Source organism: Lepidochelys olivacea, assembly GCF_965140295.1.
Source record: "Lepidochelys olivacea isolate rLepOli2 genome assembly, chromosome: 3".
Taxonomy (NCBI): Eukaryota; Metazoa; Chordata; order Testudines; family Cheloniidae; genus Lepidochelys; species Lepidochelys olivacea.
In genome coordinates, this window is record NC_140413.1 from 147,457,515 (window position 1) to 147,483,143 (window position 25,629).

Consider the following 25,629-nt stretch of genomic DNA (forward strand, 5'->3'; position numbering starts at 1 on the left):
TCGGTGCTTAATATACTATGGTTAATGAAGAGGTACTGTATTACAGAGAGGACCAGAGAGATGGCTATAAATAACATATTCTAAAATATTTTGATAGTAACTGTAATAGGGGACCAAATTATTCATTTATCCCATTTACTTTTCTTTCAGTATGTATGACATCATTAAATGGCCTTTGTGGCCTTATTTTTAATATACAGCATTTCTGAAACTTATTAAACTATTCATATGTTTTTATAGCTATTATCAAGATCCAACATTTGTTTTCATTTCTGGAGCTACCACCCTTGCTCTGGTCACAGTTCATGTAAAACAGTGAAGAAATATTTTAGTGCAACTGCAGTATAATAAATCTCCAATATTAAGAAGATTCAATTTCTCAAGGAACCATATCCTTATATTTAAAACAACAAATGAAGTTTTACTTTTTGATTAGTGAACTAAATTTTTGCTATAGTTGAAATTTTAAAACGGAAAAACTAGAAAATGTTCTTTTGTGGACAGCCCAAGTAATCAAGTTGGAATTCAGCATACCTGTTTAGCCAGACCATGCCTGAGTTGCTGATTACAATAACCATTTATTTCAGGATTATCTTCAAATTTAAAAACCTAATTAATATGATCAGAATTTTAAAAAATAATAAGTGTTATAACCTCTGCTAGCAACCACAGTATGTTGGTTAATGTACAAGCAGAAAGCAAGCCACAATAGTTTGAAAAGCTGTAACAGGACTGGATGCAATGAAGTTTCTCAGTTGAGGAACATAATTACTAAGTGTGTCTATCCCATATGCATGGACTGGACCCAGCCTGACAGGAGTACATCTGGGAAACTGTATTTGGGCAACTAACCAAATACTGAGTAATTTTCAAATGCAGAGTGGTAAAAATAAAGTTTTCATGGGAAATCTGTACATGTTCTCTAGTACAGAATCTATAAAGAAAGAGGAGCCTGAGCTCAAGCAATAATGATTTCGTCCTCTGAACAGCATGACCTAGCATGCAAATTAAGGGCCAAACTCACCAGTACACTCTGGCACCTTTACATTACTCAGATAAAATTCTCAGATTAAAAACTACTTTATGATGGAGTTATAGCTGAGGATATATATCTGTAGTTTAAGGGTAAAAAAAATCATTGCTGCAAACATGTTAAGGTATCTAAATGCCCAGTTAAGGCAGTCAAACAACTTTAACTGCCCTGTAGTGATGCCATGCAGTAACCATACCATTAAGATTCAGGATTTTTAGTTTATTTGGTCCCAGATTAGATTAAACTAATTTTTAAATGCACATTAATTTTTCTTATTCTCTCCCCCCTCCCCCTCCCCCCCCCGCCCAAAGTTCTCTGTAGGGCAGAGTTAAGGTTGTTTGCATGATCTATTATTTTCATACCTGAACAGAATAATAGGGTGATAAATAGTAGCCAGCATGGATTTGTCAAGAACAAATTATTCCAAAACAACCTAATTTCCTCCTTTGGTTGGTTTACTGTCCTAGTAAATTTGGGGGAAGCAGCAGATGTGACATATCTTGATTTTAGTAAGGCTTCTGACACAGTCCCATATGACATTTTCATAAGCAAACTAGAAAAATGTAATCTAGATGAAATTACTGTAATGTGGATGCACAATTGGTTGAAAAAGCATACTCCAAGTAGTTCTCAGTGGTTCACTGTCAAAGTAGGAGGAAATGTATGTAATGGGGTCCTGCAGGGGTCTGTCCTCGGTCTTGTAGTATTGATCATTTTCATTAATGAGTAGGATAATGGAGTGGAGAGTATGCTTATAAAATTTGTGGATGACACCAAACTGGGGAGGTATTGCATGCACTTCGAAGGACATGATTACAATTCAAAACCACCCTGACAAATTAGAGAATTGGTCTGAAATCAGTAAGGTTAAATTCAATAAGACAAGCGTAAAGTTCTACACTAAGGAAGGAAAAATCAAATGTACAAATACAAAATGAGGAATAAATGGCTAGGATGGGAGGCAGGAAGAGAGAACCTGACTAGGTTTCTCCAGACCCAGCACATGGTTCCAGCAGTTATCTTCTCCTCTTCCTTCTGCAGATGCCAGGTAATGTAGCTAGTCATGTAGCTCAAGCTATCCTGCAGTGTTGAAGGCTCAGTGTTTAAGCACTACAGATGATCACAATTTTGGGTGTGGAGGTGTTAGCTGCATATAATTCTGTTTACTGCTTTCCTTTAAAAAAACAAAACCAAACAAAAAACCCTATGTTAAAATAGCTGCAAAGTCAAGTACTCAAAAGTTAGGATATGCTAGATTTATGATTGCCTGTGCAGTTTAATTTGGCCGCCTTGTTCATATGCTCTCTGATATTCTTTAATTACATGGCCACATACTGTTTTCCCCCTGCTTCCCCAGACCCCACCTATTGGCTAAAAAGTAGCTATTTAAACTTTTGAAATAATACAGAATTTCATACGGAGTCAATGTAAGGAAATAGATGTAGCCGTGTTTAGTCAATCGGGTCCTTATAAGAACACAGGGGTTATCCTCTAGGTCAGTATATCTCAACCTTTTTGATACCAGGGACCGCCTTGCTGCCTTCCTCAACTTTGTCAGGGAGATCTTAGGGATCAGCACCCGTCCACGGACTGGTCGTTTAGAAACACTGCTCTAGGTAATTACAGCCGTAAGAACTTGAAAACAAAGAATTAAAGTTACATTTTGAAAAATTTAAACTGAGTAACTGAAAAGTCTGTCTTGTTGCCAGGTTTAGTGCATTGGTTAATATTCTGGAGAGTGTAATAAGTCTCAAAACATGAGTACACCTTATTCATAGACTTTAAAATGCATCTGTATTTGTGTATGTCTTTGGGTACATATATGAATAATTCTAAACTACAAATTCTTTGAGTGCTGGTCCATATATGTATTCGACTATGGGCGCATATTTTCTCCATGCGCACAGAGTCAGAGAATTCTTGAAAGTAGTTGGTCTGTCCATGAGCCTTCAGTCTCCTCATGCCTCCAACTGAGGAGATAGAGCAGAGCAACCGCCTTTCGAGTTCCTTCTTACAGCTGCAAAGCCTGGGTCAGAACCTCTATAGTGTCCGGAGCTTCATCTTCCTCTTTATTGTTCAATCTGCATATATGTGGTATGTATAGATTGTGAATAGTTTAGAATTTCACTCTATAGTTTTAGTTAAGTTTTAGGGTTAGTCGTCCATCCCCACTCTCTCCTTCCTGGTATCCTGTTATGGGTATTGGACTCCAGCCTTCGAAATCTGTGCTTGCCCACACTCCTTCTCAGTCAGCAAAAACCATCAATGCTTGCCTGAACTTCCTCAATGAAGCTTGTATCTCGGCAAGGTGCAGTATCTTTTTTGCCCAGTTGTACCTTTGAAGAGCACAAATTTTGTCTCAAAAAGCACCTCGTAGAGAGAGCCCGTCATGAAGCAGCAGTCAGACTCAGGCCAGGCCCCACCTCTTCCCGTACATCAGCCTGACTCAGCAAAGAGTGTGCCTCCTGCCACAAAGTCCGGTTTAGGAGCAAGGGAATCTACTCCCACAGATCCAAAATCAGGGTCTTGTTGGGATGATGTGGAGCACTCTCATAAACGTAAGAGCACGTCATCCTCTAAGTCCACTTCAGAGAAATCTGATTCAACCACGCCTAAGCCGAGCAATTACATAGGTTTAATTTTATTAAATTGTACCCTATCTTCAATTGTAATTTTCTTCAGAAGAGCACTGAGAGTAGGGGTACATAGAAGAACTTCATTACGCTAAGTCTACGTTACGCTATTTTTCATTCTTCTATCGTAGAAGTTGTTTAGATGCTGCTTGAATAGAGAAAGTTATAAAATGCCCTGGAAACTTACTAAAATACTTTGGGATGTTTAAACCGCTTAATTGCAAAGTTCTTCACAAAGGTGGGTTACCTTATCCCCATCTTTACACGTTGAGTTATTGAGGTCACAGTTTGTTCAAGGTTGCATGAAGTAAATGGTACAGTTGTATGACCAGGGTCTCTTGATTTACAGACCTCGTCTTCAATCTACTAGATAATAGCGGTATTAAATATATCCTAATGAAATAAATTCAAATATAGTTATTTTTATGCAGTGTCCAGATTATGCTGTGATCTCAAGTAGGCTAATATTCTCAGATATTTGTGTTAATTAAAAAAAAGTTCTACAAACCTCTGAATATTGTATCATAATTAAACTCATTTATAATATCTTTGGAAAGCATTTTTATGAACTTTTGACTAACAAGGTAAAAGGGAAAATGAGTGACAAATTTTTGTTTTGGTGTGACTTTTTTTCTTTTCTTTTTTCCCCTTCTCCTCTAGGTCACTCTTTAACTGGTCTATGTCTCTTCCCTGCAACATGGTTTTGAAGAAAGCAGTTGACAGTTTGCTTTGCTCAATGTGCCACATCCACCCGAATTATTTTTCCTTACTCATGGGCTGGATGGGTATTACCCCTCCTCCAATGCAGTGTCAACATAGACTGTCTATGACGGATGACAGCAAAAAACAGGACCTTAGTTCTTCTTTAACAGATGACTCTAAAAACGCACAAGCACCTCTTGCACTAACAGAGTCTCACTTGGCTACCCTTGCTGCCTCATCTCAGTCTCCTGAAGCTATCAAGCAATTATTGGACTCAGGTTTGCCCTCTCTCCTTGTAAGAAGCCTTGCTAGTTTCTGCTTTAACCATACTTCCAGCTCTGACTGCACTTCTCAATCTGTGGATATTACCCAGGATAGACTCAGGAGACATCATGTTCCACAGCACTTTAATAAAATGCCCATCACGGCAGACCTAGTTGCTCCTGTACTCAGGTTTCTGACAGAAGTTGGTAACAGCCACATCATGAAGGATTGGTTGGGTGGTTCTGAAGTCAATCCACTGTGGACAGCACTTTTATTTCTGTTGTGCCATTCTGGTGCTACTTCTGGAGGACACAGTGTGGTAACACAACAGACCAGTGCAAGATCTACTTTGCTTTCTTCAACTGCAGGAACAGGACTTACCACTCAGCAAAGGACCGCAATTGAAAATGCAACAGTTGCATTCTTCTTACAGTGCATCTCCTGCCATCCTAATAACCAGAGGCTGATGGCACAGGTAAAAGAGCAAAACCTTAATCTGTAACTTCTTATTTTTAAGTGAAAATTTAGTTGGTACAAGATTTGAGAACCTAAGCTTTCGTGGCTTAAGTTTTGCATAGGAAAAAATAGCTTATTGGATGATCAAGGGATGTGAATGTAGATTCTGTAGTATATATTTTTTTTATTTGTAGATTTGATTCTTTAATATACCATTTAACAGAGACGGTTTTACATCATGAAATATTAGCACATTGGGCTTTGTTTGATGGAAGAAATTAATTCTTCTGCCCATTATGGCGCATGGGGCTCTGTTTTGTCACTTACATTAAAGTGCATTTCTGTTTTGCTAACTTACTATAAAAATGGCACTTTGGTGCTGTGTTTGCAGATCAAATTTGCCAAATTGTGCACTCTTAATCTGGAATCTGAAGATAAAGCTGGGTGGGTTTTGTCTCTCATTAATAAAAACACTTTGCTTACAGACATGGTTGAGCAACTTTATTGCTTTCAGTGAAGTTGATTGCTGCACAGGTAACAGAAAGCATAATGTGGCCTTGCATTTGGAATTCAGTTAACATATTGAGAAGAATGGAATTGCAGCAGATGCTTTTTAGTAGCAACATACTGGTGCCCTTTTGCTATCTTGCTCCTAAGTGGCTGTTGATGTTATGGGGAGTGTTGACAATTCACAGTAGGGAAAGTGTTCCCAGGGGAAATGTTGATCCTAAGCAGTGGTTGCTCTTACAAGGTGATGCTGCAAACAAGCATCTACTGTAGTTCACTTCCTCTTAGCTGTTAGCTCTGCAGTGCCAACAGAAGGAAAACATTAAAAAAAAAAAAGCCTTAATTTTTATCTGTAAATTAAGAGTGAATGCATACTAGGATCAGATAAACTGAGTAAGAAGAGGCCATTTTCAGAGAAGAACATCACCCCAGTGTAGCGAAATTCCTCATAAAGCAGAAAAATTACTTTTCACATTCTTGATGCAACACCTAGTCAAAATTGACTTTCCCGCTCTGTATTTTTGTCAACTAGCCTTTGTTTTTCAGAATATTGCCTTAAAAATAAACTTGAATTATTATATTGATGACTCATGCTTTTTTGTTTTTTACTCCTAATTAATTTTTAACTTGTTTTGCTGTTGGTTACCTGTTCATAGGTAACCATTTATTCTCTCTGGTGATAAATTGAAGATGAGATCATTTAAATCCTAATTTGAAAAATAAGTGGCGGCAAATCTTAAAAGTTAATGGCCATGCTGCGCTATTAATAGTAATGCAGAGCTTTATTTTATACGTTTGTGCACAGTCATAATCTAAGATTTTTATCTAATCTTGCATTTTCAGGTTCTCTGTGAATTGTTCCAGTCATCCCCTCAACGAGGGAACCTCCCAACATCTGGAAACATTTCAGGGTTTATTAGAAGGTTATTTTTGCAGTTGATGCTGGAGGATGAAAAAGTGACAATGTTTCTTCAGTCCCCATGTCCAGTAGGTTTTTTGTGTATCTGCATTATGAATGTCAATTCGATCTGACTGCACACTATTTATTTGTACATTCTCACAGTTGATTCTGCTTTTTTTGCAAACAAAATGACAACTTTATTATATTTATTGCAGAGTATAGTGATAACTACTTTTTTGGTGGATGTGGGGAGAGGGTTAAGCGGCTTTTTCTAGATTATTAATTTGCTGTATATCACTCTGATATATTTACAAGTAACCTTTAAAAGAGCCACAAGTAATTCTACTCCTATCTGACACAAGTTATAGAATGCCTGGGATGGAAGGGGAATTGGTGGAATCATTGTTGATTGGAGGATGACGTTTGTGGGTTGAATCAGTTATCACTGGAGAGAGAGAAGTGAGTGGAGTTACAAACTTTTAGAGGGTCTGTTCACTAGAATCTAAAACCTCTTGAGGGTTTTCTGATAACATGTCTTATGAATTTATTTAGCTCTTAATTTTCAATGTTGAGTATTGAATTCATTAGCTGGTTCTCACAGATTCTAACTGTAGTAAATTGAAAGCTCCTGGTCAATAAATGATTGATGTTTATTGATTACCAAACGTCATTGTAGAAATTTAATTTTGGTTGCCTGATACTGAAGGAAGTGGTGGCAATTGAGACTGCCAATAGATAGTAATGAAAACATACATTTTTCTAAAGAAAAATATAGACATTAAGAGTTTAGTAAGAGAATTTATTTACAAGAAAAATGTTTTGCCAAAAAAAGACTTGAACTAGTTAGAGTTGCAGCTTTCTTTTATGCCAACATCCTCTTTGATATAATACAAAATGAGCAATTTAAAGAAACAATTGAAGCACTGCACCCAGGATACACTCATTAAGACAGATTTAAATTTGCAAGTCCACTGCTTAATGCTACAGGTGAAGAAGTAAGGGAAAAATTAAAGGAAGAATTGAGACCATCTTTGCTACTAGTTTGAACAACAAAAACGAAAATAAAGAAGAGCAGCTTCTTAAATGCAACCATCCGAAACTGCTAACACATAATGTTAAACACTGTAGTTAAACCTGTTGAGAAAGGGGCATCTAACACAGTCCTAAGGTATGTTGAGGAAGTTCGGAGGTTCTTGCCTAGTCACCATGGCATTTTATTTACTTTTTTTAAAAAGGAGGACTGATGCTCAAGTTTCCTAAGGTACTTTTTGTGGAGCATCAGAAGAGTGCGTGTTTACATTTCCATCCAACTACCAAACGTATGAAATTTGATCCCTTCATAAAAAGCACGCATTTTACACAGCAAGAGACTCTGCAGAGAGTTACTAACTTAGCAAAAGCTATTGAAAAAGACTTCAAAGGAATGTGACCTAACAGGCTGCACCTACTGTCTCAATGTGTGGTAATATGATTTGGGTCTCAATAGCAAAGACCTGGAAGCATACAAAAACAAATTTGAAAAATGATTCAGAGAATCTGAATTGACCTCAGTTCAATTCAGAATTTTGCTAGGTTTTATAGTCAGCTCAGCATCTGTGTTTCTGGACCATTATTTATCACCCATAGTGGTACATTCTGTTACATCTCTTCTAGCATGCCAGAGGCATCTCAAATGCCTTTACAGTGTCCATAGGGCTTGGCCACAAACCAAAGTATGGTTCTTCAGACTCTTGTGTCTATATGGCTGAACAGAGCAGTTGCTCAGTTATCCTTCCTTTCCTTTATTTTTTGGCTTTTAAAGCCAATTTTCACAGCCGTTCCCCACTTCCTTTTTCCTTCTCTTAAGCAAAATTTGGAGATTTTTAAAAAGAAAAAATAATTTTATCCAAAATGGTACTATTTACTAAACTTCTCACCTTGGCTTTGTTCTCCCACCAACCCACCGTGCTTTACTCAGTATAGTGGATCTGGATAAAAAGAGGAAGCAAAAATTGTGATGATGGTTCCTCTCTTAGAGGGACCACCCTCTCAGGAGCCACAGAAGGGGTGCTCTACCACAGTTGTCCCCAGCCCCTGAACCCTCAGTTCCCCCACAAGAAGGGGATCAGGGTCTGGATGACTTATTGGAACTTCTCTCACATACCTATCCTAACCTGCGCAAGATTCCTCTGGAGATAACTGCATAGGTAGGTCAGTTCTCCTCAATGTCCAGGACCAAATGGGCAAGTCAGTTGTCTTCAGTCTGAGACCCATCAAGATAACTCCAAATATTTACTCGTAAGACTATTCCATCCACCTCTAAGAGAAACATTTCCACGTCTTAGGCCCTCAAGAGGTTAATGAGGTCCCTTGATGGGGAGTCTATCTCTGTCTCCCATACATCCCTGGAGTAAGATTTGGGCTCTCTTGTGGATGTTCCTTTGTGTTTCCTCACTAGTTACCCATTGAATGATGGCAGACATTGGATCGTGAAGGTTTTTATCAACATGCTTCAGAAGCCTAAAACCTCAAAGGGGAAAGGGCTCAGCTTCCTTACAGGAACCAGGATCCTGCCTTTCCATGGTGACAAAATGATTATCCAAACTCAAGTCATTCTTGGCACTTGACTTGGACTCCATAGTTATTTCTTTTTGCTCAATCTGAAACATCTGAAGAAAAAATCCTAACATAATGTGGATGTGCACAGAACAGTTAAAATATATTTGCAACATACGGACTCTTTTAAAAGATTGGATTGCACGTTTATATCTTTTCACCTAAACTATCTAGAACAGGGTGTAAATTAGCTCTAACTTGGTGGGTGGAGTAATCTGGTCAGAAATGGCATTTGCTGTAAAGAGTAGATCTTCAGAACAGCAAGTATTCTATAGCAACACACCCTTCAAACACTACAGAGTTCTCAGATTTCATAAAAAATGAGTTCTGACTAAATTTTGCCCCAGTGACCCTTCTTTTGATTGGATTGCACAGGAATAAACTGGCCCTGCATTTGGGATTTAGTAAACAATTCTGTTGATGAGCAAGAAGTAACAGAATCATACCTTTCTTCCTGTGCAGGGCAGGGAGGATTTTGGAAAGCTCGGAGGGGTAAAAAGCAATTAAAATTTTTTAACTAAAGAAATCGGATAAGACTGAATTTAAATGGGGGAGGTAATCTGGGTTGAGAGGTGCTATTTTCAGTTATAGTAAAATAACTTTAATGGTTCTTGTATTATAAAAGCAAAGTACCTATTGCTAAATCTAGAATTACTTTGCCTACTATATTTCTGTTTACTCATAAATGGTATGTGATCTTCAACTTTTTTTCTATTGATTTATCAAGAGTAGTAACCATCTCCTCATCTGGGCGAAGTTTATTGGAGTGGGCGGGGGATTTCCTTTTACTTTAAGAAATAAAAGAAATTAAAGCCCAAAGTACCTAACACGTTACGTGCGTGCACACTGAAGACGACAAGAGAGGGTCTTGTACTGAACTTAAACCATTTTTTTTCTGAGTGCTAAACAAAAATAGATTTTTGCAGCAGTTTTCTTTGTGTAAAAAGGTTTGTTTTTCTTTTGTTGTTTTAATTTTTGTTGAATAATTTTACCATCGTATCAAGTTGTCATACTTTCAAACAATTTTCTTTTGATCTGGAGTGTGAATGGCTTAATATTGTGATTTTACTTAATATAGTTTAACAACTTGTCATGATTGTTGGCCTTATTTCTGAATACTTGAAAGTAAGTGGTTTTCATTTCTTTTTAGCTGTACAAAGGTAGAATTAATGCTACCAGCCATGTAATCCAACATCCAATGTATGGCGCAGGACACAAGTTCCGTACTCTTCACTTACCTGTCTCAACAACATTGGCAGAGGTTCTTGACCGTGTGTCAGGCAAGTTTCAGTACTGTGTGTTTCATTCTAGAATGTGTTAAGGAAAACTTGTGTCTGCTAGAAACATATCTATTATGTGTGACATCTGCATACTTGTAACAAAAAGTTTCAAAATAGACAGTAATCAAAGATTAAACTTTTTTACTTTTTTGGGACTATATAACACAGGCTTTCCTCTAACTGTTGCAGTTTTAGATTGGCCATACTGTTCTTTCAACTTTACATAATCGATTTAGAGGAGGCAATCTTAGATATACTTAACAGTTCATCTTGAACTGCCAGGCCACAAAATGTAATACTATGCTTAAAGTCTCTCAATATTTAAAATATTTTCAAATTTTCTCCTGAGATACTTCCAAAAACTTAGAATATTTGAGTTCAGTATTCAAAGTTCCCTTTAACTGTCTATGCTCAATTAAAAATAATTCCTTACATAGATCATTTGCCTAACGTTTATTGCAAGTTAAAGATCACAGAACTGATGTCCACATTGAGTGTTTACACTGTCCTTTTCAATCTAATTTACGCTCATGCATATTTACCTGCAATATAAATAATACTCTATCTATAAAATGGAAATTGAGAACTAATTTTGAAAGTTATGAGTAACGTTGAAAAACAAAAACAAACAAGATGGTCATGACTGAGGCATTTATTTTATCCAAAAATAAAATCCAAGATTTTCAGTCAGACTATTAGTCTTTTCTGTATTAAATATCCATTTAACTGCCAGGACCAGTTCAACATTTTGGAGAAGTGCAACTTTAATAAAGACTCAATGACCTTGCTCAGGAAATTAAGGTTAGCGTTCACAATACAAAGTTCACCACAGTGTTTTAAAAACAAAATCTTTAGTAGGTTGTCTGTATTGCTAAACTGTGGTCGACATTTTAGAGGAGTCAAAGGAAATTCAAAGTTATAGTTGCTACAACAGTTGCAACTGTGCCACATTGCACATAAGTGAGTCCATACCAAATACATATTTTCATATATACTCATTGTATGAATTTGCAAATACTTAGCTGTAATTTTGACAGTATATAAGAGTGTCTCCGTTAAAATATCTCTGGGAACATCTATATTTTCTAACTTTTTGTGTCAGATCCTCTGGTGTAGCTATATTGCCTTTGTGCATTTCAGAGGGGCTATACTTGTTTACATCTGCTGAGAATCTGGTCTTCTCAGTTTCTGTGATCAGCCAGTGCTGCACTGACACTGTTTCATAATTGATTTTTTCCAAAGTCTTTTTACATACTGATGACCAGTAACATATTGCACTAATGTAACATCTTTCATCAGAGTATAGCAGTTTAAAATAAATGGAGGAAAAATACATGAAATTACTGGTATGTGACACTTCTATTACCAGACAAATTTCAGTAAATCAAATGTCTTGTTCACTGGAGCTTTGTGATTAAAAATGCAATGCATCCTACGGAACATTTGAACTTTGCTTATGTGTTGTGTGAAGAAGTACTTCCGTTTGTTTGTTTTAAACCTGCTGCCTATTCATCTCAAATTGCCATCTCTTATGAAATCATAATTTCCCTATTTACCATGTATTTTAGCACACTGGGGTAGACAAGGTTTAAATATCTAATGATAAAGAAGCAGAAGCATGTGTTTGTTTGTTTTTAATAATGATATCCAATACCTCTTTGGTTACCTTTATGCATCACAGAGAGGTTAAAAATGGCAGGAGCTCAATTCTTTCTCTTTGCATTTGCCTTTTAAATTAATTCTTCTATCCCATTTAGACCAAAGGGAAGGTAAGAAATATGTTGTTTGGCCTGCCAGTTTTAAGAGTCCTTCCATCTGAACTGAAGGGGAGGGGAATAGTTTTTGTAGAAGGGTAAAACCATACCATTATATATACAGTGGAGCTAATTAGCAGTAACTATATGGTTATTCATATTTCAAGTAGTCAAAAGTCGTCATAATTGTGAAGAGTATTGATTATGATGCCAGAGGCAGTGGGATCTCTCTGGAAAAGGAGGGGACTGGGCCATTTCAGAGTGACTCAGTCTACTTCTGGCAGCGTCTGCAGATAGGGAAGCAGCATCTGCTAAAATAATCAGTGTGTGCAGCTGATCACTCCCTTCTCGTTAAGTGATTGAAATGACATTCAGCTCAACACTTAAAACACCAGCAACTAGGAGGATTATAATACTGACCCAATATAAGTGCATCCTAGAATATACCAACATAAGTCAGTCTCAAATTTTGCTTTACAAGTACACCTCCCAGATGGGGTTTCTAATATGCCTGTTGGCTCTGAGAAACCCACTGATGCACATTCAGAGAACCTAAGGATCCTGATTTATAAAATGCAGCTGGTGTCCACAATTTGCCCAGTGTTAGTAATGGGATGGAGACCCAGCTCCCTGTCATGCTGGAGGAGCTGTAGAATAGCTGGGATTTTCTGCATTTCAGGGGTCTTGTAATTCTCTCCATATCAAAAGTGGAATTTGGTTCAGATGGAAGAGTAGGTGTCATCAACCAATTTGTATCTTCAAGCAAGGAAAATGCTTCATTAGTCTGGAGAAGAACCCCAGGCAAACTGTTTCTCTTTCAGTGCCTTAACTGTATATGATCTGGGTTGTGGTATAAAAGGGGTCCTTGCAGTAAGTACGTGGCGATTCCTTGCTCACCTAAGTCCTAGGCCCATGTTTCCTTTGGCTAGTGGGAGATGAGGATGATCACATGTGGTCCCTTTTGATATTTTCTCGATCACCTTCCCAATCGGAAGAAGAGACAAGGAGTCTATTTGGCCATTTATGCACTATGACATCCATTACCAATGTGAGATCATCCACTGCAACCAAGAGGAAAAATGACAACAATTGTTTAATTACTGCTATTAGTAGATTAATACGGATATCTAATGTTCTGCACCTAAAATAAGTGGTCTGATTTTTCAGAGGTTCTGGGTGCTAGCAGCTTCTGTTGCCTTCAATGGAAACAATGAGTACTTAGCAGCTGAAGTGCACAACACGATATCCAAGTTCAAGTATTTTGTCTTAATCATCTAAATCTACAGTTGTCAACAATTAAACATAGTAATTTCTCTTTGTTTAATCTCCTCTTTTCTGTTGGTAGCAGTGATATTTTCTAACTCTGCTAATTATATCACCCGAATACAAACAACTAAATACTTGAACTTCTGCCTGGGTTTTCAAAGTATTGTTTCTTTAAATGGTCCAAGGAAATTAGTTGCAAGACATCTTGTTAGTACTCTGTCAGTGCCTGGTCTTTTGTTATTAAAGAAGCTTAACATAATTATGGAAGTTAGAATGGAACTCAAGGCTCCAAGCCAGCAAGGTAATTGAGTGAGACCAAATGAATATCTGGTGAGTGGGTGAGAAATTATAAAGTAGTAATTAAATTAGCATGACATCTTAATACCTATAAAATATGTGCGTACTTTTTTTCTCTTGCAGATACACCAAGTATCACAGCTAAACTAATTAATGAACAGAAAGAAGATAAAGAAAAAAAGAACTACGAAGAGAAGGAAAAAGTTAAAGCAGAAAATGGATTTCAGGACAATTACAGTGTTGTTGTTGCCTCTGGTATGTATGGTTTGGTTTTCTCCCCCCCTTTCACTTGTTTTGTAAAATCAATCCCTCTGAACATAAAATGAGAATAATTATGTCAGCTCATATAAACCCACCATTGTTATTACCAAAGGTGTACTACTGAAAATGTTTGACAATGATATTCCTTAATTAACCTTACTGACCTTTAGCAACAAGGGATGGGTCCTGGTACAACTCCGACTGCTAATGAGTTATGCTGTGGTAAAGAGTCCTATTTGTAAAAGTTCATGTTTCTCCTGCATGTGTCCAAAAACACATAGCTGTTGTATTTATAAAGATCACCTAAACCCAGATCCTTCATTTACACCATTTGCATGGTAAATACAAATGGCACTGTAGTGGCAAAAGGTGTCATGATGGAGATATGTATATATAAAACCAATACTCTTTATTCCACATGAAGATAGAGGATTTTTCCAAAATCCTAGACCTTCTGAAAACTCATTCATATCCTTCTAAAATCTGTCACGTAAGCTTATCTCTTGCAAAATTGGAATGGAGTGTACACTCTGTAGCTGGAACATGAGAAGTTGGCAGTGGTAGAAGGGATTTAAAGTTGAACAGGTGGCTGCAGGAGGTATTGCAGTATCTTGCTCTGAAGTTCTGCTGTTTAAGAGCTGAGGACTGAACTTCTAAGGATCTCATGGAATTTTCTTAACACTTCAGCTGACCATCTTTTGAAGATGACTGATCTACCATAGTTTCACCTGGGCGTGAAAATGAGCTCAGGGAGGGACACTGGTTTCTTTTGATTTTTGTAACCAGTATTTCTCAAACTGTCTCCCCTATCAGGACTTCAAGGTATAGATGAACCTCTTAAATTGTGTTTAAAATGCTGAACTGGGCCACTGTTTCACGACTCAAAATATGTTTATTGCAACTCAGCTGACTACAAAGTGCAACAGCTTCAGTGGGAGAGGTAGTGGGGATGGAGGAACAGATGGGTGTGACTAATACTTAGTGTTACTATATTTTCAAAATCAAAAACCCGGGCTTTCATATGTACCAGTGGACAAGAAAACCTAACACGTTTTGGTCAACATTTAAAAAGATAAAATTATGAGAGAGGCAGCATAGCCAGCCAGGGCTGACCCTAAGCACATTTCTGATCTCACAAGCACCATGTTATATCTCCCGTCCCTTTTTTAAATAGACTTTAAAAGTCTGGTTCTTTATTGCATCATTTTAATTCATCCTTCCTATTAAGTGAAACCTTTTAAAAATTTTCTTTATCATAGTTATGTGTTCTTCTCTCTTCCTTTTCACTATTCTGTATCTATCTCTTTGTCTTTCTCAATTTTTCTCTTAAATAGTAGTTACTATGTTATGTACTCTCCTTCTTTTTCATCTTTCTCCTCCTGTGTTGGGTTATCTTCCTCTTCCCCAAATTTACAATCTTTCTTCTCTCTTGTGTTCCCTGCTTCTAAAATTTCTGTACTTGTACCTATCTTCTTCTTTCGACACATGCGCACACACACACATTCATCTCCCCTCACAAAAATACACATATACCATCTCCTCATCCACAAAATCTTTCTCCCTCCTGACTCATCATCCAAAATCTCTCTCACACACTCGTCTTCCCATCAAAATCAATGAAATGTGCAAACACGTCATACATTCCAGTCATACTTGCAGTCTCTTCACAGTACTATTCTATATGGGACTTTTTGCTGATGTCTTCCAAAAAGTCAACTAGCACATGTTAAGTGTAGAAGGCTGAAATGTCATTGCCACAGTAATGTTGTCCAGGCTGCTAAGCTGTTACAGCTGCTAAGTACTTCTGTTCTTGAGGCTCCAGTGTTATCAGCACTAGCAGATAATGCTGCCTGCTAATTCAGCAGACCTCAGTGTTACTCATAAGAAAGACCACAGGCTCGGTTCGGTAACAAAGGCCATTGGTTAGGTTTATTGTCCTCAAGATGCAGTTGTAGTGTCCTGGCTCCGTGGTTACAGATACACTAACACGAGTGCACAGTGGCAGTGAATGGCTCAGTCAGCAGTGGGAGTATCAATTAAAACAAATACTTAAAATTAATACTTAAAACAAAGTATTAATTAGTCACTTTGTTTTTATACACACAAATCATGAAAAAATGGGTGTTTATCACTACAAAAGGTTTTCTCTCCCCCCACCCCACTCTCCTGCTGGTAATAGCTTATGTAAAGTGATCACTCTCCTTTGTGCTGGAAATGGCCCACCTTGATTATCATACACATCACCTTGATTATCATACACATTGTAAGGAGAGTGATCACTTTACATAAGCTATTACCAGCAGGAGAGTGGGGTGGGTAGGAGAGAAAACCTTTTGTAGTGATAAACACCCATTTTTTCATGATTTGTGTGTATAAAAACAAACAGCTTCTACACTTTCCACAGTATGCATCCGATGAAGTGGGCTGGAGCTCACGAAAGCTTATGCTCAAATAAATTGGTTAGTCTCTAAGGTGCCACAAGTACTCCTTTTCTTTTTTCCATATTTTGATTTTTCGGAGAACTCTCAGGATTTCATGGCCACTGTGATAAACCATGGGACTGTTTTACATGACCGAATTCATAGTTGGACACATTCTTATCTAGTGTTTTGCTGGGATTGGCGTGGGGGATAGAAGGCTATTTTACGCATGTCGTGGGCTAATGATTGTCTGCTATGATTTGAGGTTTGGTCAAGGGACCTGTTTTGATGGTCTGCCCTCTGAGGTTCACAGAACCTGAGCATTTCCAGAGGGCTCCAAGAGAGAATATTGTTTCTCTGACAGACCACTGTAGTTGTAATGTGGATGGTAGGACTTGATAATCTCTTGCTACCAGTGAAGTGGCTCCAAAGTGTCTTGTTCTGTAGCTTTGTCCCCCTGGATCAACAATGGTCTCCTGATAACCTATGACAACTGAAGTGGTAGGAAGACCACGTGCCAGTGACAGAAGCTGCATGCCGAATCGGATCATTTGTGTTAGGAATTTCTTGGAACCTTTTACAATGGCTGTGCAGAAAGCAAAAATTTTTGCCTAAATCTGTCAGCAGACTTTGTTAGCGTACTGGACAGCCTGGTTAATCTGAGATGTCTTTATATGTTGTCTGATATTATTCCCTGCTATTGAGTAGAAGTTTCATATTCCTTGCTGATAAAATCAGGTAGTGTCACTAAAGTGACTCTGGATGCAGGGCAATATCAGGAGGGCACAAAAGCTGTGTGGTATTTGCTTGAATTCAGACGTTTGTCATTAACTGGGGTACTAAAGTTGTTAATACTGTGTGTCATAAACTGCGCTTTGGTCCCATGTCCTTCTTGACTGGTTTCCAGCGCTATTAAAAATGTGATACAGGCACCCGTTTTGTATAATTTTAGAAATCAAAATAAATACTAAGTAAGATGTTATGTGGTTGTCACTGTGAAAGAGAGGGAGTTACTGGCAGGCTGTTCTGTAAAGTGGGACCCTCAAGTTAGGAATTACTGATCCACCGTGTCAGCTGAAAGTGAAACTTCACAGCAGCCCATGTATCTATAAATCTTGCAGCTAGACTGCAGCACGGGTGTACTGACTTCCCTTGAAGTTCATTCTCTAGCCCTTAAACTTTAAGAAAAGTTTCCCTTCCAGCCCAACAGCAAGATATTTTGTAAGCTGCCTCACATTTTTCCCATTCACTTTTGATTTGACGTAACCTGAATATTTTTACAGCAGAGCATGCTGCTAGACCATTCTCTTTATTCAGGCTTTAAGGGTAGGAATGAAACGATAAGAGCTGGTGTTTGTCGGTGATGTTAGGATAATGCAATTTGGCTTCATATTTTAAATGGTGATTATATCTTCTGTTTTTTGGCTCAGGGGGATGGATAGCCTGGTAATTAAATCAAAGGTGCCTCAGAACTTTTATAGAATAGCAGCTCTAAATCCAAATACGTAAATCTCAAATACCTACACCTCTATCCCAATATAACGCGAACCGATATAACATGAATTCGGATATAACGTGGTAAAGCAGCGCTCTGGGGGGTGGGGCTGCATGCTTCGGCGGATCAGCGCGTCAGTGTGTCTGGCTCCGACACGCTGCCCTTAGCAGCGTGTTAAGGGTGCCAGGCCGGGGCCGAGGGGTTGGATAAGGGGCAGAGGGTCTCGGGGGAAAGGGGGGCAGTCAGGGAGCGGGGGGGGGGTTGGATTGTTCAGAGGTTCCGGGGCAGGGCGGTTAGGGGATGGGGAACGGGGGCGTTGGATAGGGCGTGGGAGTCCTGGGGGGCCTGTCAGGGGGCGGGGGTGTGGATAGGGGACAGGGGGTGGGGGTGGGGAGGGGTTGGATGGGTCGGGAGGTCTGAGGGATCAGTCAGGGGGCAGGAAGTGATTATTAATAATGGAAATGCTCGAGGCCAAAGCAAGTTTGATATAACGCGGTTTCATCTATAACGCGGTAAGATTTTTTGGCTCCCGAGGGCCGCGTGATATTGGGGTAGAGGAGTATATGCAATTCTAGCATAACTTTTCTGCACAGAGGAAGTAAGCAATCATTCCCACTATTAGCACTGCTAGTAATGAGAATGTCTTGCATTAAAGAGTTAATTGGAGAGGTTTTTGAAACCAAAATTACTTTGAACATTTCATTTCTTTTACTAGGTTTGAAATCTCAGTCAAAAAGAGCTGTTTCATCGACTCCTCCTCGTCCACCGTCAAGACGAGGCAGAATGATGGCAGATAAAGTAGGTAGCTCTTCCTCAGGAGGGGAATCTTCCAGCAAGACCATTAGTGTTCCAGTTTTTCATCTATACCATAAACTTCTACCAGGTAACTTCAAGAACTGTTTTTAAATTGTTGAAATAATTAACTTTCCTTTCAGTTAAAAAAAACAAACAAACCATGATGTACACATGCAATATTAAATAGTAAGTATAATGCTGATGGATATCTGCATTCCTTTTTTCACCTCTACCTACTGCAGGGTTATAACCATTTTATCACTGATTTGCCTTTCAAATGAAAGTGAGGCTCTAGCAGCTCATGTGTCTATGAAGCTTGGCTGTAAAGACTGAGGTATGAACATGCTGGCTTCCCTTGAAAATCATTCTCTAGCTCTTAAAGTGGCAAATTTAATTAAAAAAAGATTCCCCTGCAGCCCAGCAACAAGAGTTTTTGTAAGCTTCCTCACTGTTTTTGGCCTCTGAAGGATAAATTCAAGTGGATAGCAACTTTTAGGGCTTTAGAGAAGTTCATTTGCCAGTATCTGTGTCCTTGAGTGAATGCCACAATATTTATGCTTCCTAAAATAGCATGTCTTATCCAAATTTTCATATGAAAAATATGTAAAGCAGCCATGTGCTATTCAATATTTTGAATGTTTGTAGATGACTCTGACTGGTGGAGTGGTAAATTAATTAAGATGACAGGTCACCTTATTGCAGAATGAAGGGTTCAGAGAAGAGTAATGAGAATCATTAGAGGTACAGAAAACTCTAATATGAAGAGAGATTGAAAAGAGATTATTTATCTTAGGTAAGGAGACAAGTAAGAGGGGCTGTGATAATATATAGAGTTATAAATGGTTTCGAGAAGAGCGTCTGTTCTCCCCATCTAAAACAAGAATGAGGGTGGTCGGGGGATGTTCACTTAAATTGAAAGGTGGCAAATTCACAACAGGTAAAATAAAATACTTTTTTACACAATTTGTAATTAGACTGGAACCTTGCATGGGATGTTGCTGAGGTCAAGATTCAAAGTGGGATTAGGTATTGAGGTCAAACAAGAATATCCAGAGTTACAGTCAATGCTAAAATATTTAGGCAAAGCGATCTGGATTGCTTGATAAACTGGGTTTATTCAAACATGCATGTTAATACAGCCAAATGCCAGGTCATCCCACTAGGAAAAAATGTGATACTGACAGGATTAGAGGTGTATTCTGGAAAGCACTGCCTTGAAAAGGACTTGGGGAACAGAGGGACAAGTGACTTGCTCAAGGCCACACAAAGGAAGCCTGTGGCAAAGCAGGGATCCAGGTCTCCAAGTCCCAGGCTACCTCTCTAACCATTTGACCATGCTTCCTTATTTTTAAAACCTGAGAATTTTATTACCAGTAAACTGAATACATATTTTCATGCACAGACAGTTTGTCAGCCAGAAGTGGACTGTTGAGCAACTACACCCACAGCTGCTACTTGAGGCAGCTTACTGGCTAAATTTTTGGTACCCAGATGGCGACTTGTCTGTATGGTCAGAACCTGCCCTACAAGTCCAGGCCTTTGCCTCTGTCTCGCAGATGCAGCAAGCTTGGTTTTCTGTCACTTCATTTTGCGGCGTATCTCTTGTCTAAGGGAGCAGAGACCTTTCATTTACTCTTTAAGGAGATGCATTGGGTCCCCTGGCAGCCTGTGGAGAAACAATTTAAGCCATTGAAAGAAAGCTTGCTTCTTAAGTGGAAGCAGCTTTGACACAAGACAACTACCTGCTTGAAAAAACGTGTAAGATATATGGGGCATGTAATCAAATACAGTGCTTCTTCTCTGTGAGATTCGTGGAGTAAATTTCTTAGTAACAATCAAAGCTATCAATTTGGTTACCTATCTCAGTCAATCTGGTTACGCTCACCCCAGTGGTCCCATTACCAGTCTCCACTTAGTATGTCTGCTCATGGGATTTTACATCTGGCAGGGGAAAGGAGTTCTCAGTTGCACAGAGATTAGATGTTTATGCCTTGTACCTTTCTGCAACTTTAGCAATCAGCTTATAAATTACATAGTAATTCTACTTTAAGAGATCTTCAGACCCTCTTTCCACTGAAAAAGATCAACAGGACCATTCTTTTTTTATTCGTAAAACTGGAGATTATTGTGGGCTTATACTGGCTGCCTCCCAGTAAGAAAAGATGAGAGCGCAAACGCTTACCTTAAATTATGTCAAATTCCTAAACACAAGGGGTCAAACTTTCTCTCTGAAGTGGCCTCTAAAAATTTTTGTTTCTGGCTAGAAAGACTAGACCAATCTCTGAACGAGCAATTGCTCCTAAGAATCCTGTTGCTTTGCAGTTTTAGCCTGTATTATTCTGTTAAAATAATTCAGGACACAAGGTCTGGCATTATGTATGCTAAATTTCTTAAGGGACTCATTTTAAAATTTTAACCATCTAATTAATGGTAAATTCTCATAAAATTCATTCTTTATTCAGAACAAGTGCTGTAACTGGGCGAGGATATGCTGTTTTTCATACAGAATAAAGTGCAAAACTTAGTATTAATTATGGAACCTGAAGCGGTGATTCCATAATACATGGAGAGCATTGGGGCACTAATCTGTCCAGTGAGCTGTGTCTGTGGGTATCCAGTAGTCTATTCCAGACTGATGGAATCTGTGCAATGACAGGATGAGTTTAAATTTACGGACTTCACTGTCAAATTTTACTGAAGTGGTCAGGAAGTAAAAGGCTTGTTAGGACCCAAGGATGTTAAATTCTCCTTTGTAGCTGTGGCATAAGTGAAGGAGCAAGATTATGGTGGTGTAATAAAGTAACCTAATCATAAATAATTTTCATAAATTTGTCTGGAAAATGATCTGGTTATATTATTGTGTAGGCCAGCCGTTGCCAGCTGAAATGACACTTGCCCAGCTTTTGACTCTACTATATGACCGTAAACTCCCTCAAGGCTACCGATCAATAGACTTGACAGTTAAGCTTGGCTCCAAAGTGATCTCAGACCCAAGCCTGTCAAAGACAGACTCCTTTAAACGTCTCCACACAGAAAAAGGTAAGTGTTTAACTTCTGTTGCTGTATTTTCAGCTTTTTATTTTTAGCAAGACATGCCTAACTTCAGGCTGTTTCACATTTCTCCCTTGCTGGTATGCCTAAATCATGCCGCTTGAGAGAAGTGGTGAGATTTATAGTGCATAGGGTCTTTAATACTAAACATTTTGAAATTACTTCCAAAGATATATGGTATAAGATACAGAGAACAACAGAAATTAAATTAAAGCAACTCTACTACTAAATTTTGTACTTACTGAGTTTAGTTGAATTCTATACCTTCACTCCCTGCTGCCTTTTTGCCACATTTGACTTAGTCCTGAAACCCTCCCTTCTTCCTGTCTCCACTTATTTCTCCACACCAGATCTCACTGATTTTCTGTCAAGACAAAATTGACAAGTACATCATCACCTTCACTACAATTCCCTCCTCTGTCTCCCTGTCACAAAGGAAGTTTCTTGTCTGCTCACCTCCTCTAAACTCTCCACTTGTCCCAGTGGCTCCATCCCATCTCCTTTGCACCTATTTATCCCCTTTCTTACTCATCTCCTAAACCACTCTATCTTCCCTAGCTCTTTCCCATCACAATACAAGCTTTCTGTAGTCTCTTCCATCTAAAAACACCCACTCGTCACCTCACGTGCCTCTTCAACTACTGTCACTTCTCCCTTTCATCTCTAAGCTTCTTTAATGTGCTGTCTGCAGTTGCTGTCTAGGAGTTTGTCTTCTCCAATTCCATCCTAGGTCCTCTCCAGTCCAGCTGCTGTCGCTTGCACTCCACTGACACTACTCTTGCCAAAGTTTCTATTGACCTCTTCCTAGCTAAAGTTCAGAACCAATACTTCATCCTCTTCATTGACCTGTCACCCACCTTTGACACCATCCATTATGCTGTTTCTGAAATCCTGTCCTCCTTTGTTTCTATCCTTTCTTGGTTCTCCTACTATCTCTAACCACTCTTTTTGTGTGTCCTGAAGTAGATCCTCCTCATCCATCCTCCATTTTTCTGTAAGGTTTACTCAGGGTTCTCTCCCTGGTCCCCTTCTCTTCTCCCTCTACACCTCATCTCTGGGTAATCTGATCTTCAAACAAATTCAGCTACCATTTATTTCTATGCTGACAACTTTCAACTCTGCTTCTCTACTACTGACCTGTCTCGTTCTGCCCAAATGAAAATCTTGGTCAGCCTCTCTGACATCTCCTTGTGGATGTCTAGCTTTCAGATGAATCTAAACATGGCTAAAACTGACCCCTTAATCTCTTCCACCACAGGCTCTTCTTGCTATCTCCTTTCTAGATCACTGTGGACAACACCAACATCTTGCCCGTTGCTCAGGTCTGTAATGTCCTGGGTGGCCAGTCTTGGGCATCATCTTCAACTAGGCCCTCTTTCTAGGTCCTTGCATCCAGGCTATGCTTAAATTTTGCTGATTCTTTCTGCATAATATCTGTAAGAGACTGCCTTTCCTCTGCACCACACAACTAAAACTCGTGTTCCAATTTCATCTTGCATCTCAATTACTGCAACATCCCTCTCTCTGGCCTTGACAAATGCAGTCTTGCCCTGCTCATATCCATTCAGAATGCAGCTGCAGTGGTCGCTTTCCTAGCCCATCAGTTTGTCATAAGAACGACCATACTGAGTCAGACCAAAGGTTCATCTAGCCCAGTATCCTGTCTTCCAACGGTGGCCAATGCCAGATGCTTCAGAGGGAATGAACAGAGCAGGTAATCATCAAATGATCCATCTTCTGTCGCCTATTCCAAGCTTCTGGCAAGTAGAGGCTAGGGACACCATCTCTACCCATCCTGGCTAATAGCCATTGGTAGATATATTCTCCATTAATTTATCTAGTTCTTTTTTGAACCCTATTATTGTATTGGCCTTCACAACATCCTCTGGCAAAGAGTTCCACAGGTTGACTCTGCGTTGTGTGAAGAAATACTTCCTTCTGTTTGTTTTAAACCTGCTGCCTATTAATTTCATGTGGTGACTCCTAGTTCTTGTGTTATTAGAGGGACTAAATAACACTTCCTTATTTACTTTCTCCATACCAGTCATGATTTTATAGAGCTCTATCATATCCCCCCTTTGTCATCTCTTTTCCAAGCTGCAAAGTCCCAGTCTTATTAATCTCTCCTCATATGGAAGCTGTTCCATATCCCTAATAATTTTTTAATCCTTTCTCTCAACCTTTTCCAATTCCAGTGTATCTTTTTTGAGTTGGGATGACCATATCTGTACACAGTATTCAAGATGTAGGCATACCATGGATTTATATAGAGGCAAATGATACTTTCTGTCTTCTTATCAATCCCTTTCTTAATGATTCCCAACATTCCGTTAGCTTTTTTGACTGCTGCTGCACATTGAGTGGATGTTTTCAGAGAACTATCCACAATGACTCCAAGATCTCTTTCTTGAGAGGTAACAGCAAATTTTGACCAGATCATTTTATATGTATAGTTAAGATTGTTTTCCAATGTGCCTTACTTAGCATTTATTAACATTGAATTTCATCTGCCATTTCATTGCCCAGTCTCCCAGTTTTGTGAGATCCCTTTTGTAACTCTTCGCAGTCTGCCTGGGACTTAACTATCTTGAGTAGTTTTGTATCATCTGCAAATTTTGCCACCTCACTGTTTACCGCTTTTTCCAGATCATTTGTGAATATGTTGAATAGTACGGGTCCCAGTACAGACCATTCTGAAAACTGACCATTTATTCCTACCCTTTGTTTCCTATCTTTTAACCAGTTACCAGAATCTTCCCTCTTATCCCATGACAGCTTATTTTGCTTAAGAGCCTTTGGTGAGGGACCTTGTCAAAGGCTTTCTGAAAATCTAAATACACTATATCCACTGGATCATCCTTGTCCACACGCTTGTTGACCTCCTCAAAGAATTCTGGTAGATTGGTGACGCGTGATACTTCTTTTACTAAAACCATGTTGATTCTTTCCCAACAAATCATATTCATCTATCTGTCTGACAGTCCTGTTCTTTACTGTAGTTTCAACCAGTGTTCCCGGTATTGAAGTTGGGCTTATCGGCTTGTAATTGCTGGGATCGCCGCTGGATCCTTTTTTAAAAATTGGCGTCATGTTAGCTATCCTCCAGTTATCTGGGAGAGAAGCTGATTTAAAGGATAGGTTACATACCACAGTTAGTCCTGCAATTTCACATTTGAGTTTCTTCAAAACTCTTGGGTGAATACCATCTGGTCCTGGTGAATTTTTACTGTTTAGTTTATAAATTTGTTCCAAAACCACCTCTAATGACACCTTAATCTAGGACAGTTTCTCAGATTTGTTACCTAAAGAGTATGGGAATCTCCCTCTCATCCTTAGCTGTGAAGATCGATGCAAAAAATTGATTTAGTTTCTCCGCAATGGCTTTATCGTCCTTGAGTGCTCCTTTAGCATCTCTATGGTCCAGAGGCCCCAGTGGTTGTTTAGCGGGCTTTCTGTTTCCGATGTACTTAAAATTTTTTTTTTGTTATTTTTGTCCATGTCATCCCTCTCTTTGCAGCCCTCTACTGGCTACCCTTTCCTATCACATCAAATGTAAGTGGTGTGTTTTCAATTTCAAGACATTTCACAGCCTATCCCTTCCTTACCTGTCATTTCTTGTTCACTGTCAAGATATCAGCTCTCACCATTGATTGGCCAACAATTCATACCTCCATCACCCTCATGTTAAATTTTCAAACAAACACCTTCATGATTTCTCCCATGCTGCTCCTCATGCTTGGAGGGGTCTACTGTGGAATTGGGTAAACCTACTGATCTAAGGGCTTGTCTGTGTGAGAACTATGGATAGGTTTAACCTAAGGAATGAATTTAAGAAGATTTTGTTTAAATCATGTCCATACAAGGTTTTATACTTATTTTGCTTAAGGCCTTGTCTATATGGAGACTTAGTGCATGGCAT

The 25,629-nt window shown here is 38.8% G+C and overlaps 1 protein-coding gene across 1 annotated transcript in view; it reads left to right on the plus strand.

Moving 5' to 3' along the window:
• The window catches only part of BIRC6 (baculoviral IAP repeat containing 6), a gene marked incomplete at its 5' end in the record, with an annotated part of 315,285 nt that overhangs the window by 175,526 nt on the left and 114,130 nt on the right, over positions 1 to 25,629 (plus strand). The window contains 6 exon segments of the mRNA XM_084624643.1: positions 4,327 to 5,107; positions 6,439 to 6,582; positions 10,242 to 10,371; positions 13,812 to 13,943; positions 18,580 to 18,747; positions 21,525 to 21,698. Of these exon segments, the coding sequence (XP_084480769.1) occupies positions 4,327 to 5,107; positions 6,439 to 6,582; positions 10,242 to 10,371; positions 13,812 to 13,943; positions 18,580 to 18,747; positions 21,525 to 21,698 (1,529 nt within the window).